This window comes from Temnothorax nylanderi, unplaced genomic scaffold, assembly GCF_030848795.1.
Source record: "Temnothorax nylanderi isolate EJ_2023f unplaced genomic scaffold, tnyl_v1.0 TNYL_tig0019_pilon, whole genome shotgun sequence".
Classification (NCBI taxonomy): Eukaryota; Metazoa; Arthropoda; class Insecta; order Hymenoptera; family Formicidae; genus Temnothorax; species Temnothorax nylanderi.
Window position 1 is genome coordinate 896,989 of NW_027249081.1, and position 15,867 is coordinate 912,855.

Sequence of the window (15,867 nt, forward strand, 5' to 3'; positions counted from 1 at the left end):
GGACGAGACGAAGACACCGCGCACCAGGACGAGCGTGCGTCGTCGATGCGTACGTCGATCTCGACTACTGCGTAATCGCCTCTCGCATCCGGTCTTGAGGGAGATCGTACATCACGTTGATCTGACTCGGGTGATGAATGGATATGATGTTCGCTGTCGGCTCAATGGAAAGGACGCGGGAAGAGAAGTCGACACTTTGGCACAAGAGGGATGTGAGGGGGAAAAAGAGGCAATAAAAAGGCAAATCTCTTTATATATCTATCTTTAAACAGAAATTGTCGTCGTGGAAATTTCTAATATTTCTTGCGCTCGGATTTTCTGCTGATTACACACAAATAATTGGTTGCGAAAAATTTGGATTTAGTAGCATACATTACATGCTGATATGTGATAGATATGTCTTTCTTGAATAACAAATGTTTTTTAATATTTTTTGTTACACAGTTGTCAATTGTTCTAATTGTTGTCTCTTATTAATATAGACTCTTATTAATATTTCACAATTAAAATTTGACTTATCTCAACGAATATGTTTCGCGTACTTGCGTATCGCGCGATTTCAAGCGATTAACCATACGCAGATGCTCGCTGAGGGATGAGTGAGAAATAGGTGGAGGATATAAATCTGCGTTATCACTTAATCCGAGGATCGGGAATATTAAATGATACCGAGTTGCAGCAGAATACGTAAATAGATGCGACATGCATACGTAAAAGCGGAAACAAATCGACGTACGAAATCGTGCAATTTTGACAGCGTTGCTCGTCGGTGCCGCTGCGCGCTGGAATCATACGCAATATTACTGCCGGAGCTGCATGCAAGTCGCGTACCTCTGAATAAACAACGTAGCTTCGTCGTCGATATGTTTAATCGGAAATGCTGGAAATTGAGTTGCATCGCTGAATCTTAACTTCGTTTCGCGATTAATTGCGACATGTCGTATAACGCATGTTATGTCATTCGAAACGGGAAAGCGTAATGCTCTTAAAGCATTACTCGTAAATATCTCTTCAAGACGTAATTCTATATCGAGATAAATCCGTTGCTTCGCAACGCGGTCGTACGAGGAAACTGCATACGCTGGAGAACAAAGATAAACGTATCGTCTAAGGAACCTCGTGTGTCAGACCGATTATAGCCGATCGAGAGCAAGCGGCTTTGCCGCTGAAAAATCCAAGTTTGCGAAAACTGTGTGCGGTGAGACTCTTCTCTGACTATTTTTCACTGAGACGTCCTATAATAACTTTAGTATACATAAAAAAAATGCAATTCTTTAAAATTCTTTTGAGAATCAGAAACTTTGAACTACCGCTTTGATATTTTCGCAAGGGACAAATGCGACTCGAAATTGACTTTGAATATATCAAGGAATTCCGTCTCTCCGGGGGTGAAACCTAAGGTATTTCCCTATATATATGGTCCACGACACCCTCATTAGCCACGTGAAGACCGCAGGAGGAGAGCCTGCGGAGTGGATCCTGACAAGACGTCACACGAGCGTCACTATCTGATCGATTTCGTGCGCGCGGAGAGGAAGTTTCCTGTGGCTCAGGTCGGGCTCGTGCCTCCCTAGTGTTCCTGCCCTCCCTCCCCTTTCCGTTATCCTGCAGCCCCTTTCGTTCCTTCCTTCGTCGCGGACTGTCCGAAGGGGGTGCGACGTGGATATCTCGCGATGCGCAGGCGACGAACAGCGCGCGCGTTTCGGGACACTTCGGTTATTATACGTCGAGGGTGTCGGAATAGAGTTCCGGCACACGATCGAGGGCGCGAGGGAGGGTGGATGAAACAGGGAAGGACGCTTCGGCGTGTCGAACAGCGCGGAAAGTTATGGAGATCCAGGTGAGGTTGGAAAAGCATCTCGCGATAAAACTAGATTTCTGACGACGACGCTTGTTACCCTATTTGGAACGGAAGAGTGTGAGGGGGAGAGTGTACACCCTACTGCTCTTCGTACTGACACATAATGATAATATTTTTATTCCCGGCTTTTTTTCCCGTATTTTTAGGGCGATTTCAAGCAAATTAATTTTATTTTATAAAATCGTATTTTTAATAAGTACGTTAAATTTTAATAAATTTACGACACGTGTGTCTATGAACATATTTCGAAAAACATTTAATACTGTATTCTTTGCGATATTAAGTACAAATTGTGTGTACAAGCAACTTTGCTTCTTCGAGTCTTTCAAAATATTAGATTAAAGTTCGAAACGTTGGAAGATAGAGAGTGTTAACGATCTTACTTTTGCCTCTACGAATCTTGTGAGAAGATGTTCTACTGAGTTTCTGGGTATCTGCCAACTTGGATATCTATATTTGTCTAGTAATTGGAGAGAAATTGTGTTTTTAACAATTTACATCGACAACAAAGGAATGCCACGCCGCGTTGAGAAGTCCTTTTTCATCTTTCAGCTTCGAAGCAATTCGCTTAAAAGAATTCGTGCACTTTGAGTCTTGATTGTTCTTTGAATTCTGGCACCATCATTAAATTCTTACGATACGAGAATATCTTTGAAGATTGCAAAGTACGCGCGGCATTACGAAATATTACTCAAGCCGCAAAACTTCGTTGGAGAACTTAGGCCCGTATTTATAATCGCGTTTCCACCGAGAGACTCGTTAAAATCAGTTTTGAGAAGTAATACAGTTCAAAAGGATCTTGAGAATTAATTCGATATTTGTGACGTCAAACTTGCAAGATTACATATCTGTCTTATTCTATACATTTTTACTTCTTAACTGTACAGTTAAAAATACGAACCTTAAAGCAGAAAAGTAAACATGTAGATTCATCTTATGAAATATAATTTGCGCTTCTCGTTCACCTTATGCCTTGTGCTAATCTCAAAGCAGTAATGAATCGTCCGGAAAGTTTGCTGTACGGAACGTTGGTAGAAATCTTCATATACACGCTATCCAAATTAATTACAATTTAAATCAGCAGCTTGAAAGGATCGAAGCTGCGCAAGAAGTTCTCATTAAACCAAAAACTTTTGAAATAAATAAGAATCCTACGAAACAATAAATATACGAAATATAGGTATATTTTAAGCATCAAAGAAATATACTTTTCATTCTTTTCACATTATTTCAACTTCGCGTACCGAGACATCATAGAGATCATACCGTTCACTTTACAGAGAACATTAAACATTGTTCCCGGTATAACGTATCGCATTTTCTAGCCCCGAGAATTACAAAGGGAACCCCTTCAAACAACGGTCGCGAATTAATCCCTTGTGCGCGGAAACTTACGCGGAATATAGAGAACAGTTTCCTATTCGGGGGTGTGTATGCGCGGTGTTTCGCGAGCTCGTGAGCCAAAAGCGCGGAAGCGCGCTCGATGCAGCGAGCGGATCTTATAGTTGCGCCCAACTATTCGTATTATACACGAGGCACTGACGATTAGTGATACTCGCCATGACAATGGAACATCCGGTATTCCGATCCCACCCCTTATTCGAAGTAAATTCACGGACGAACGATGCAAACCGCGAATCGATCGCGAATCATCTGCGCGATCGTCTGGATTAATTGGAAAAAGAAAAAGGTTCGGTGAATTCCGTTTTCCATTTCTCGCTCGCCGACTTATGGCAACAATTTTCCCGGCGCGCGAAACTTTTTCCATTAATTCGATACCCAGCGACGGCACACAACTTCATCGGTCAAGAACTAGCATCACGGTTTTATCCGTCGGATTAATAGAAACCTCGATTCCAAGTCGAACTTTCAGGGTCGTACATTATGGACGATAATCGAATTGAATTCTTTGAAATTTTTCTCTTTTAACAGGGATTATAGATATCGTGTGCATTACGCGCCTCTTTTCACAACGAAAACTGCAGTAAATCACACGGTCCTTGCTGGAAAAAGAATTTTATTCGACACGTTAATGTGGGTCTTTATTTTCATAAGGGGATTGTAATAAAACACTTTTTTTTATTAACACAGTATATACGTCATAATCTCGCGGCCGATAATAATCTATTCGAAAACCGTGCGAGATTACACGCACAGGCGGCTTTCGAAAATTTAGCCGAAAATTCGGTCCCGCTATAATCCTTAATTCGGGCATAAAACTTGTACGCGTTTCCGTACGTAACGCGATGAATTTTCAGAAACAATGCACCCGCTAACCCAGGAGAGAGGTATAATTATTCTACTTTATTACTACGTGAATTAATTACTCTTGATTTTACGCGAGCCCAACGTCGCCGTGCAACATTTATTTCGAGCGGATATGTGAGTTGAATTTTATACAATCAAATATTATTCCAACTGTCTCCGCCGCGCTCAACTATTTCACTTTCATGGTTTCATAATTATATCAATTTACGAATGTTATCTCGTAACGTCACTCAGCGTGTAATTTCCACAGCATACTTTCGAAATGTCACGCACTGAAAAAAAATTTGGTTGAACTAATTAGGACGTCTGGTGGAAAATGAACGAACCAGATTTTTCCAATTAATGCAACCAGAATTTATATTAATTCAACCAGATTCTGGTAGATTCGACTAGTGTTTTCTGGTGGAAAATGAACAAATCAGATTTTTTTACAGTGCGGTATAACTATTCGTTTCTCAGTCCAATAGCACTACCAATTGTAATACATAAAATTTTGCCGCGCGCAAATATTTGTAAGTACAATATTTCGCTGTTCCGTGCAATCGAATAAATTCTTTTCTTATCCTCTTTGTTTTCCCCATCGAGGCAAGTGCCTCTTATCATGGATCTTGACTCGAATCTTGGACGCGTGCTGCGCAACCGAGATTTTTTTCACGTGCGAATGACGGAAGGAAATCCCGGGCAGGCGACGGCGTCCATTGAATAAACTACGCGCGGGAGCCGCCGAGAGAGAGAGAGCTTTTCGCTCCTAATCAGGCAATTTTGACGACACGGCAAATTTCGCGGGGATAATGGGGTCGCGCGCGTTCTTACACACGGAGCTGTCACGGGGTGAAATTCAATCTTCCATATCCCGACGCGGTGGGGAAAAAGGAAGTATCGGAGTTGCCCCGCACATCCCACGCTCTCGCCGCCGTGCGACGCATTATAAATGCGGGCCCGCATCTCCAAGCTCGTGTACCCGGATGGTGCTCGCGCGATAATCCGGCCGCGGATTATCGCGGAAATTGTAGTAACTATGTGATTACACGGAGGCGGGGGCGTTTACCCGCCTATCTGTTAAGGCGCTAATAGCGTCGCGTGGTAACCGTCCGCGTCGCATACCACGTCGCAGCTTCTTCCGGCAGCTGCGAGAACACCTCGTCGTCTCGCTTCCGGCGCCTCGCATTTTCCGTCCAGGAGATGAGAAATTAAGAGAGCGGAGGACAAGGACGGCGCATCCGAGTAATGAGGAAACCCTCCCGCGCTCCCAACAACGTCTCCTCCCGTTGGAGTATCGTTGAATTAATTCTGCACTACGACGCGACGCTCCGCGTCCGCGAGCGTCGAGCGATAAGAACATTTGAATCGGTCGCTTCAGAAACGCAAGTCCATTAATTTTGTAAATCAAGATTTTGTAAATCCAATTAGGCAAAATTGTAACGCTCGAAGTAGCAGTCGTTGTTACTTCAAGTCGATTATTTTGAAGATATACGATTAAGTTACGTCAGGAGCCTTTTGAAATTTAAATCTCTTGGAGATTCACTTGGAAGTCTAAAATAATATATTCAAATGCAAGTTGCAGTATAATTTTTCACTGCTACACTCTCGAGACAGTATTGAGCTTTTTTTTAAGAAATAACTTCACCGGATTTAATAAATTTAATTTTTAATATGAATTTGATATGATTTCTTTTTATTTAAAACTCGCGATGCTTACGTCTCTCTTTTTAATACCTATGATACGATCACTGGATCAAACAATTGCAATGTACAATAAGTTGCGAGCGATTGAAGTTTTCAAACTCGCATAACACAACGCACGCAGTGTATAGTATTGAAAACGGTTATTTATACAATCTACCACAGCGTCCGTCAGCTGTTTCAACTAGCGTGCGCCAGTTTACATTGCAAACAGCACCTTGCGCTGTTCACCTTGACTCACCTGCATTCACCACTCACCTTGACAAAAATTCGCGCAAATTCATATTTCTCCTTTTTCCCTCCCTTTTTCCTCTTTCCATCTTTTTTCAATTTTTTTCTCAAAAATTACAATTTAATCTTTCAGATTATATATGTATAATTTCCTTAGTTGATACAAACTGCAAGAAGCTTACTACGTAATCTATCGACTTTTATTTATTAACAGCAAATAAAATGTTCGAATAAATAGCACATTTTTAATATCTCACTAAATAAAAGATTTTGAGATATTTTTACATTGAAACTACACATTCATAGATCATTGCTGTAAGCTGTGTACAATGAAGAATTAATATAGCGACAACGTACTATGAAACGCTCACTACGCTTACGTAATTTCTCTCATCAGCGCGAGCAGCTGGCGTATTATATCGCAGCAAAAACTGATTAAATCACAATCATCCTCGGAAAATCTCTTTAATCCTTTTGTAAGTTGTATAATAAGATGGAAGCGCCAAGGGGAGTAATCCGTTACACGAATCTTCAGTAACTTGCGCCTGATACAACTTAGTAATGCAGTACAATCGCACGGTTCCTAAAATATTTTCCATCGTGTCTATTATCATTATCGCAATTAAAATGAAGATGACGAAAAAAAAATTATTCTCTCATGTAATATATAAATACTTACGTCTTAAAACTTCGAGATACATAATTAATAAAGTCTGTCAAAAAAACGTTACAAAAATGGATTTCTCTTGAAGATCTCTTTTTATTTTTTCGAAACTAGGTCGCGCGGCTTATTAGTACGTCCTGCCAGCTATCGGATTTCTGCGAACCCGACAGAAAATCACTGGAAATTGGGGACGAACAATTTTACGCCATTCGACACGTGCCGTTCAATTTTAATGTCGCGATTGAGCCGGCGCGTGAAGTTCTCAAAGACAACGACTCGATTTCTGACGCGAGTTAAGAATAACTTCGACATTGGCACGGAAACTTCCGTGCGGAAGCTCGAGTGGCTCGCGTGTTGGACTCTGCGAATCTTGTCTTTATTCACCCTTGTACAGGTATATACAGGAAAAGTCAAGGGACTTCCGGGCGCGTGGTAATGGAGATTGATTTGACGTAAGCGACACGTGTTCTCGCGCATGAAAAATATGGTCAACGTTGATTTGGAAAAATGATAACGAAGATTATATGAAAAATATATTAACTTGTTAAATTATATTAATAGCTATAATCTGAAAGTAATAACAATAATCAAAAATATATAAGGAATGCATACAATAGTTTTTTAATATTTTCTCTCCTGCACAGATTCTTTGATCCATTCGGACTCGAGTTTTTTCCAACACGAAGATTGCGACATTGATATTTTGTTATTTATGATATGGCGATTTAAAAAATCTTATGAAGTAATTAATTTCAAGAATACAAATAAGTAATGAAATCTCTTCCTCATTTGCATTTTTATAAACGATTATTAAACGCTTCGCCGTTTCATTATTTTCTTGTTTTACGTATCGTTTCAAATTTCTGTTATTTTGCTACTTTTAAGTAGATATAAGGATAACAGTCGCCTGAAGAACTTAATAACACCGTTGTGATTTATGTCGTTGTACTTTTAACGGATTATACATTCGATATCTTATGGCATTGAACACGATATCATAATGCCAGAGTAAGATTAGAATTCGATGGTTAGCGACGATAAACTTTAGCATGGCAACTGATACGTGCACGCCCCCCAAGGGTTTAAATTTTAGTCAAAGGTCATGGTTATTAAAAAAATAAGGCAATTTATATTCGCGCTATTAACATATTTTTAAGAACCAACGATACAACATTGATCAAACAATCACTATTAACGTAACTAGATAATTATTATAATAATTGTATCTGATAATAAATCGTTATAACAGTATAAACAGTATAAACAGTAATCTCAATTAATGAAATATTATAACTGCACCTCTCGCAAGATAGTGAGTAATAATTATTTTCGAAAGAATCAACGATACAATATTGATAAAACAATCGACTATTGACGTAATTAGATATTATAATAATTATGTCTGGTAACAAGTCGTTATAACAGTAATCTCAATTAATGAAATATTATAACTGCACAAAATAGTGAATAATAATTATTTTCGATGAATAATAAACGAACGTTTGTTCTCAGTTACCATTCTCTATACTGAATTAACTCGATAATTCTTCCGTCTTCGACTTCTGACTTTCTGACGAGGAAACGGCGTGTCTCTTGACCGTGCTTGCAATTGCGGGATGAAAAGTCTTACGGACGAAAGATTCAAATTGTTATAAATTTAGATATTATGTTAATTGATAGAATATTGCATTAATAAATAATTGTTATAATTAGATGTACATATATTGCACGACAATTGCCATAATCGAAATCGATGACACTCTCTTCATGAATCCGCACGGTACGCACGTGCGATTCCGTGACACAGGCACGTTTCATCGTCATCATCGTCGTCGCCGTCGTCGCCGTCGTCGTCGTCGAAATCCGTGTCACACGATATCGCGCATTATCATAGATATTGGCCGAGGGCTTTGGCTTCGGAGCTTCGGTTCGGTGCGTTAACGGGCCTCATAAATAAAAAATATCGTCCCACGGCATGAAATCCACCGTCGACGAAACGACGCGACGTCTCTCCGCCGGGAGTATCCTGCAGCCGTGCCGCCGCGCCGCAGCCGCCGCTCTCTCTTCGGTTGTGAAGTCTCGTCGTTTCTCATTCTTCCCGTCCTTTCGAAATACACGGATCCACTTTGCGCTCGATACGCCGTAGTGCCACTTATACGTTCTCCATATCGTCGCCCGTCTCGGGACACCGCTGTAACGACGAGGAAAGCAGTTTCTTTCACATCGAGGGTAACTTCTATGGAGCCTTTCGAGCTGCATAAGACATATGCGATGAATTCGGAATCGGAATCTGAAGTCTTCCTTCAACATAAATTTGCGCGGAGCATTTGCGTACATTACTTTCGGGGAAGATGTAAAAATTGAATTATGCAGAATATCGAATTAACATATTAATATCTTGAAAAAATGGACCAAATTCTTCTTTTTCGTTCTAAAGTTTAGTGTTCTTTGAACGAAAAATTCAAGAAATAGATAACTCAATGTGTATTCAGAGATCTAATATTTTATAAAGATATAAAAAATTGAAAATTGATGTCATGTCCGTCTTAATGCACGCATAAAAGAGGTTTATTCCGTATATCATTACGTCAGTTATTAAAATGTACTGATATATTAATGCGATATATACTAATGCCACGGAATGGATCTCTTCCAATGTTAGAAAATTTCTATATTGGAAAACCGTAGGATAAATCACGCCTTCCAGGACATCGCGCTCGAGAATCCTTCCGATTCTCTCTTATTCGTCGGTGGCTTCCGAAGTCGATCTTTGTCCGGATCTTTGCGAAATCGTAGACTTTAAGAACGACAGTACCATAAACGAGATAAAATAGACTGCCTTCCCAGCTGCTGCAGGAATAATTTCGTTATAAACTTTCGGAAGGAGAGAATTTCTCGGTTTTATATCCGAAAAGCTTACGTTTCTACGATTCGGATCGGATAATAATCAACCGAGGATGAAAAAAATTGAATCAAGATTTCCTAACCCTCTCCCTCTCCCCTTTTCCCCTTCCTCTCTCCCGAAGCCGATGATATCCGGAGCGTATATCGCTACCTTCGGTGAACTTTCGTAATTCGATTCTGCGGGCAGTGGAAACTTCGTCGTGAATCATTTCGCAGGTCTGCTTTTGCGTGTGAGTGATACTAGCCGAGTTTAATGGAAACATGAAACCGTTGCTCCATATCCGGCAAAAAATATTCTATATATTCTAATGGAATATAACATTATGGGTATCATATTATGCTTGTAGCTAAACGTGGACGCGCACGTAATTGAGGATTTTTGCTATATCAGTTACATATGCATGAGAGACGATATAGTAATTGCGAGGCAATTAATTGTCCATTTAATAATTTAGTTAATTATACATATATCGCGCTAGTAATCAATTACTTATTTAATTAATGATATACTTTATCTCATCTGCTACGTTCAATAGGAAGATTGCGAATCGCATTGTTCCTCTCTCGCAATTATATAATACGCCATTTTGGGTTAATAGCATCCTTAATAGAGTCATAATTTATCGTGTAAAATATTTTAATCGTAGTACAGATGTAATTTATGTTAATTTATACAATAAATTTCAGAGTAATTTAATGCATAATATCGAAATGTAAATATCATAGGAATTTAATTAAGACGAAACTATATAGATGTATTTAGTATACATGTATTTTTGATTTTTCAATAAGGATAATCCTACTCATTCATTTTGATATGCAGGATGATATGCATAAAATATTATTAATTATTTTCTGACAAGCTATGAAGAATGAAGGATTGAAACGTCAATTTTTTTTCGTAATCCGATTCGCTTCACAAGCAATAATAAAAAAGTAGAAAAAATATTCGTCTTCCTTAATAATCTTAGAGAAAATAGTTTTTAACATTTCACTTCATCTCCCTGAAAATATTAACTTCTAAATAATATTATCTTTGAAGTAAGTACACCTAGAAAATTCTGTCTAGATCTTCTGAAATTCAATTTTAAGAAATAAATTCATTAAGGAATGACTTAATTTTTCTCGCAATTGACATATATATAGCTTCGCAACTAAAAAGAAGATGCTGGATAAATTATTAATATGTCACAAGAATTAAACTTTGAAATTGGCAGTTTTGTATGCTAAAACAAGAGAAGCATTTTCCGTCTAACTTTGGCGAACTTGGTTAAAAGAAATCGATAATATGTTGCTCTGTGTAAGGAAATATTCGTTGAATTATTAATACAAAAATTCTCATGCATACGCAAATCTTACGCTCTACGAACTCGTTGCAGTTCTTCCTGACAGTGAAGCATAAGAGAAACGATATCTCAGCGAAACGAAAGAAACGAAATTCTCACGGTTTTTACCTATTTAATGGAGAAAATCGAAAATGATGACGAAATTGAGTAGCACGATCGTGTTATTATCACATTGTTGCTGGTCCGTGCTGACTCTGTAGCACGCGATTCTACTTCGAAGATTCAATCTTTATCCCCTGTTGACCTCGTGAAATAAAGAACACCGAAGAACAGCGCGATCCAGTAAAAATACGTGGGCGATCAATTTTTTTAATTGTAGGTGAGCGTTTCGTCGACAAGTTTAGCGCCAAAAGATTGCGTGAAATGGCGTTTACAATAATAAAACGATAGAAGGAAGATTCTATCCTTTTAAACGGATTAATTCAGTCGTGAATATGTGACCTGTCCACCACCTGTCGTAGCGCAACGCGATATACGAAAATTATGTTCAGATAATTCGGATGTTAATGATACGTTCGCCGACAATGGATGTAGAAATCCGATACAGAACTTCCCATAATCGGCGCGCTATCTCGAAACGTTGAGCATTCTGAAAATGTTAATAGATGCGCGTGCACATATACGCTTTTACTGCAAATCCGTAAATCGATGCGTTATTATGGCACCACATCATTCGCGTTGAATAGACGAGAACAGATGAGATAAAATTCGCACTAATAGCTCGGCGCCGGTAATCATTAATTTCAAATCGCATTCAATTATAATTATCGTGCAGTGACTATGCGCATTCTTGCGGAAACGTGGCACATGCAACACATTATTATTTCAAGCGATGACATTTTCCTTCTATCTATTAACACATTCGCATTGTTATGATACACATACATCTATTATGTTATGAATAATTGAGTTTGAAATATTATCCAATGATTGTACTTTTCTCATAACCTGCATATCGGCCATACATTTTCCTTTCTCAGGCAATCTATGTTTTTCAGATGCATAAAATCGTACAAATAAAATATTATATGAGTATTAGTTTGTTTATAATAATAATGATTACGAAGCTATAAATACAAACGATCGTTTGCTTCTAAAATAAAAATTCTTTTACACTTGATCTAATAGAACATTTTTTACGGTAATTTTGTACGGTAATTTGAAGTTCTCTCTCTAGATAGATAAAAAAAATAGGAAGGTATTGTGTCGCACTTCCAATCTCACGCACTTTTAATATTTTATATTTAAAAAAAATTTAATATAAAATATTGGAAGAGTGCGTGAGATTTACACAAACGACATACATTTCTCTTGGATAACGCTTTCGAGCGGTAGCGAAATATTGATTGAAAATTGAATTTAAGCGGTGCATAAGACGAGTGGGAGGTACGTTTAACATCGAATGTCACATGTGCGTGGACGTAATTCGTTCGCCAAGATCACAAATCAGTCAGTAGCAAACGGGACACAGCATAAACTAAAGCGAGCACGATCGTAAATTTAACCGAAATGGAGAACGTTGCTTTCGACTCGGGCGCTCGTTCAACATTTTGGCTGCCGGACATTTGGCGGATCGCGAGCGTTTGAACGAGTGTCCAAGCATTGATTTTCATTAACGAGCAACAAAGGCGAGCGGAAATTCAACGAGTTCGGGCAAAATGAAAAAAAGCGCACACAAAATGCGCGTGTCATTAAAAGATTCGAATCTGCTAAATTTCTAAAGAGATTGTTTGCGTACATCCAACTTGTGCGGCATTAACTTTAAATTAATTTCTTATCTAATATTTTATTTCAGCTCTCACAAACGCAATTCTTTATCTTGAAATTCATTAGAACAAAAAAGTGAACGTAGAAAGATTGTTCTGAGGATTATAACGTTTGGTCACTTACAAAATTAATTATTTAATTGTTACAAGATATAGCGCGATTATTTCTACAAATATTAATATCCATTTCTATCGATGCCGATTAACTTTAATGACTTTAATCTCGGTTTAACTTACTTTTTATCTTTGTCTAGTTTTAAGAATTAGAAAAAGATAAGAAGTAAGTTTTAAACCGAGATCAAAGTTAATATCTACGTTGGAAGAAATGGACATTGGAAGGTCGAATTTTAATCGACGTTTCCAAATTATCGAAATTCTCTTCAAGTCGTGACAATCTCTCTCTCTCTCTCTCGATTTACTTTTCGACGCGTGGAATTAGATGCAGCTGGTGCTCTCCGCCCGTGAAATATGTCAAATTGTTATGAACTGTGCCAGCGCGTAACCGTGCAACGTCAGTTACTGACAAGAGAGCTTAGCGATCCAATTGAAAATTTATCCGAGCCGCCTAATCCACTCGCGAGCTGGCTACCGATTGTACGTCGAATTTCAGTGGCGGATCGCTCGCAATCTATCGAATTCCACGCGTGCACGTCATTATTAACGTACCGAGTGAGTACGTGAGAGCGCAGCGCGCACGACTGTCAGGCTCCTCTCGAAAAGGAGCAGCCGATCGATCGACGACGACGACGACGACGACGACGACGACGATGAGTCTTACGGATATAGCCTGACAGTGAATAGATTACTTTCTACAATACCCTATTATACTACAAGGATCTCATATCATTAATCAGCTCGCGGAAATGGATGTATTTTCTATCTTGACACTCATATGGACTCGTAAAAAATACATTTACATCATGTTATATCGATATTTAAAAAAAATAAATATCTTTAATTAAGTAAATCGGTCTCCTTATTTTAGATTCAAAATTTATAAAAATTCCTCCATTCATTACGGTAATTTCTGATTTACTTACTTGATAAATTATATGTACTAAAATAAATACAATTTTTAATTTTTTTAAAGCTACAGTTGTCACTAAGTGTGCACCTACGTTAATATTGCTTTTTTAATTTCTTAATAGAAAAATTATTGTGTAACTATGTATTTTATTCTTGGCTCTTTTATAATTTATAATTCTGCTTTTTCTCTTCCGTAATATTTATTCTAGCTATATACGCGCTTTATCATTTTCCTAATAAATTAAATTGCACATTTTCTACATTGAGATGAAAGTCTATAATAAAACAGTAGAAAGCTTTTATTATACGCTAATAAAATATAAAAGATATATTTAAAATAATATTCAGTCAAAGATTATTAAATCTTTATCGAATAATATTAGTATCCGCCAATAATGATTACAAATTTTTAATTAATTTCAATAGACGGTATATTTATCTTATAGAAAGAATGAATTGTGTGTGCGATAAAGTAAAGTTTGTTTTATATTTTAATTAACATACATATAGTACTCTGTTTTATATTTTAATAAATGAAGCTCTTGAAATTGCTCAAGTTTTTTTATCTCTGCCATTTTTTTAACTTATATCATGTTCGCCTGATGTTTTAACAATTTGAGAGTTTAAATTTTGACACCTTGAAGACCCTTCAAATTTTAGCAGATAGAATTCTAAAATTCTGTTTTTGAAAATTTGATAAGTGTCATTTTTTTATCTGATTATATTTACTTTATTGATTTTTATAAATTTATGTTTTTGGCGATAATTATACATTGCAGTGACGGTCGCAATTATATAATAAGACCACGATTATATAATCATGAATGAGACAATCGCTGAAGATAAGAGTATGACCGTGTATACGGATGTCTCATGTCTCATTAACATTTCTAGATTACTTTTCATATTTTAAATCTAGAAAATATCAATAAAGGTACGATAAGACCAATTCCATAAAACCGAATTGATGTTAAGCGTGATAATACCAACGGAGATGCTGAAGTCATTTTCTTGTATTGCGCATAATCGCCGCTGCGATGGCGGTATTGCATTGCACATTGCACGGGGTGCTAGATTGCGTGTGGTTTTGCAATGTAAAGAGGATAAAGCTGAATTATAAGATTCTTTTCAACCGTACGTATAACTTGCGCATCTTAATATCATTGTCAAATATGTAGGGCATCTGTTAATTAATATTTGGTAAAAATTGTCGCGCACATAAAGAGAAATATTAATAGAATCACACTTGATTTAACTTAACCTCAAAATCTTAGATAAAAATTCTTTTTCGAGTTAATCTTAAAGTTATTTTTCTATAATTTTGTAGAAAAAGAATTTATTAATATTATTCAATCCATATTTATAATTTAATAAGAAACATTTTTACATATTTAAATTTACATATTGAAACTGTGATATGTATGTGAGTTTATCTAAAAAAAATATATATATATATATAAACTATCTAAGAGTTTTACTACTTTTGCGCTATTTCTTATTGTATAAGTAAATAAAGATTTTTACAACAGTCTTTTTTTTGTTTAACAGATTTTGACGAGGCTGGACTGATAATAAGAAAAGGAACATATACCTGTTCTGATTTATTAAGGACGCTGGTGTGTGGAAATGGGACCTGGTGAATGATCTAAGTTGAATATTTTACGTTGTATTCTTCGGCATAAGTAAAATTAATCATTTTATCTTACAGATAATCGACTTGCACAAAATGAGGCTATGCCAAAGGTTGACCTACTAAAAGACGCGGGAAAGCTCAAGTCCACAGATATAGTTTATATGAAACGCTTGGAAGAGCAGAACTTGCAAAGGGGGATAAGAGTACAGGGATATCGTAAAGCTAATAATCGTTTAGCTATCGGTTTAGGCCTCACAGTTATTGGAATTTACGCTTATACAATATACTCGGTTAAGCAGGAAAAATTCTTAGACGACTTTGAAATGCCGGAAAAGACGATTGAGAAGGCTGCTTGAAACGTTACCTTGTTTAGAAATGTGAATAAAGAAGTTTACGGCTTATCGTGTGTTAAAAAGTTTATATTTTTTTGCTTATACAGTAGAATAGATAGCTTGTAAAGTGATACTTTTGTTTTCTTCCCTCGT

The 15,867-nt window shown here is 37.2% G+C and overlaps 1 protein-coding gene across 4 annotated transcripts; it reads left to right on the plus strand.

Annotated features, from left to right (window-relative positions):
- The first annotated feature begins 1 nt into the window (after position 1).
- LOC139768991 (cytochrome c oxidase assembly factor 3, mitochondrial-like) lies at positions 2-15,783 on the plus strand. 4 transcript variants are annotated; one of them, XM_071699705.1, is made up of 3 exons: positions 2-240; positions 15,298-15,365; positions 15,458-15,783. In XM_071699705.1, exon 3 carries the CDS (start codon positions 15,484-15,486, stop codon positions 15,736-15,738), a length of 255 nt encoding a protein of 84 aa, XP_071555806.1. In that variant the 5' UTR covers positions 2-240; positions 15,298-15,365; positions 15,458-15,483; the 3' UTR covers positions 15,739-15,783. The 4 variants fall into 4 exon arrangements, with proteins under 4 accessions (XP_071555806.1, XP_071555804.1, XP_071555805.1 ...); XM_071699703.1 differs by having other exon boundaries at positions 13-240; positions 15,298-15,385; XM_071699704.1 differs by lacking the exon at positions 2-240 and adding an exon at positions 14,578-14,883.
- Positions 15,784-15,867: the final 84 nt, after the last annotated feature.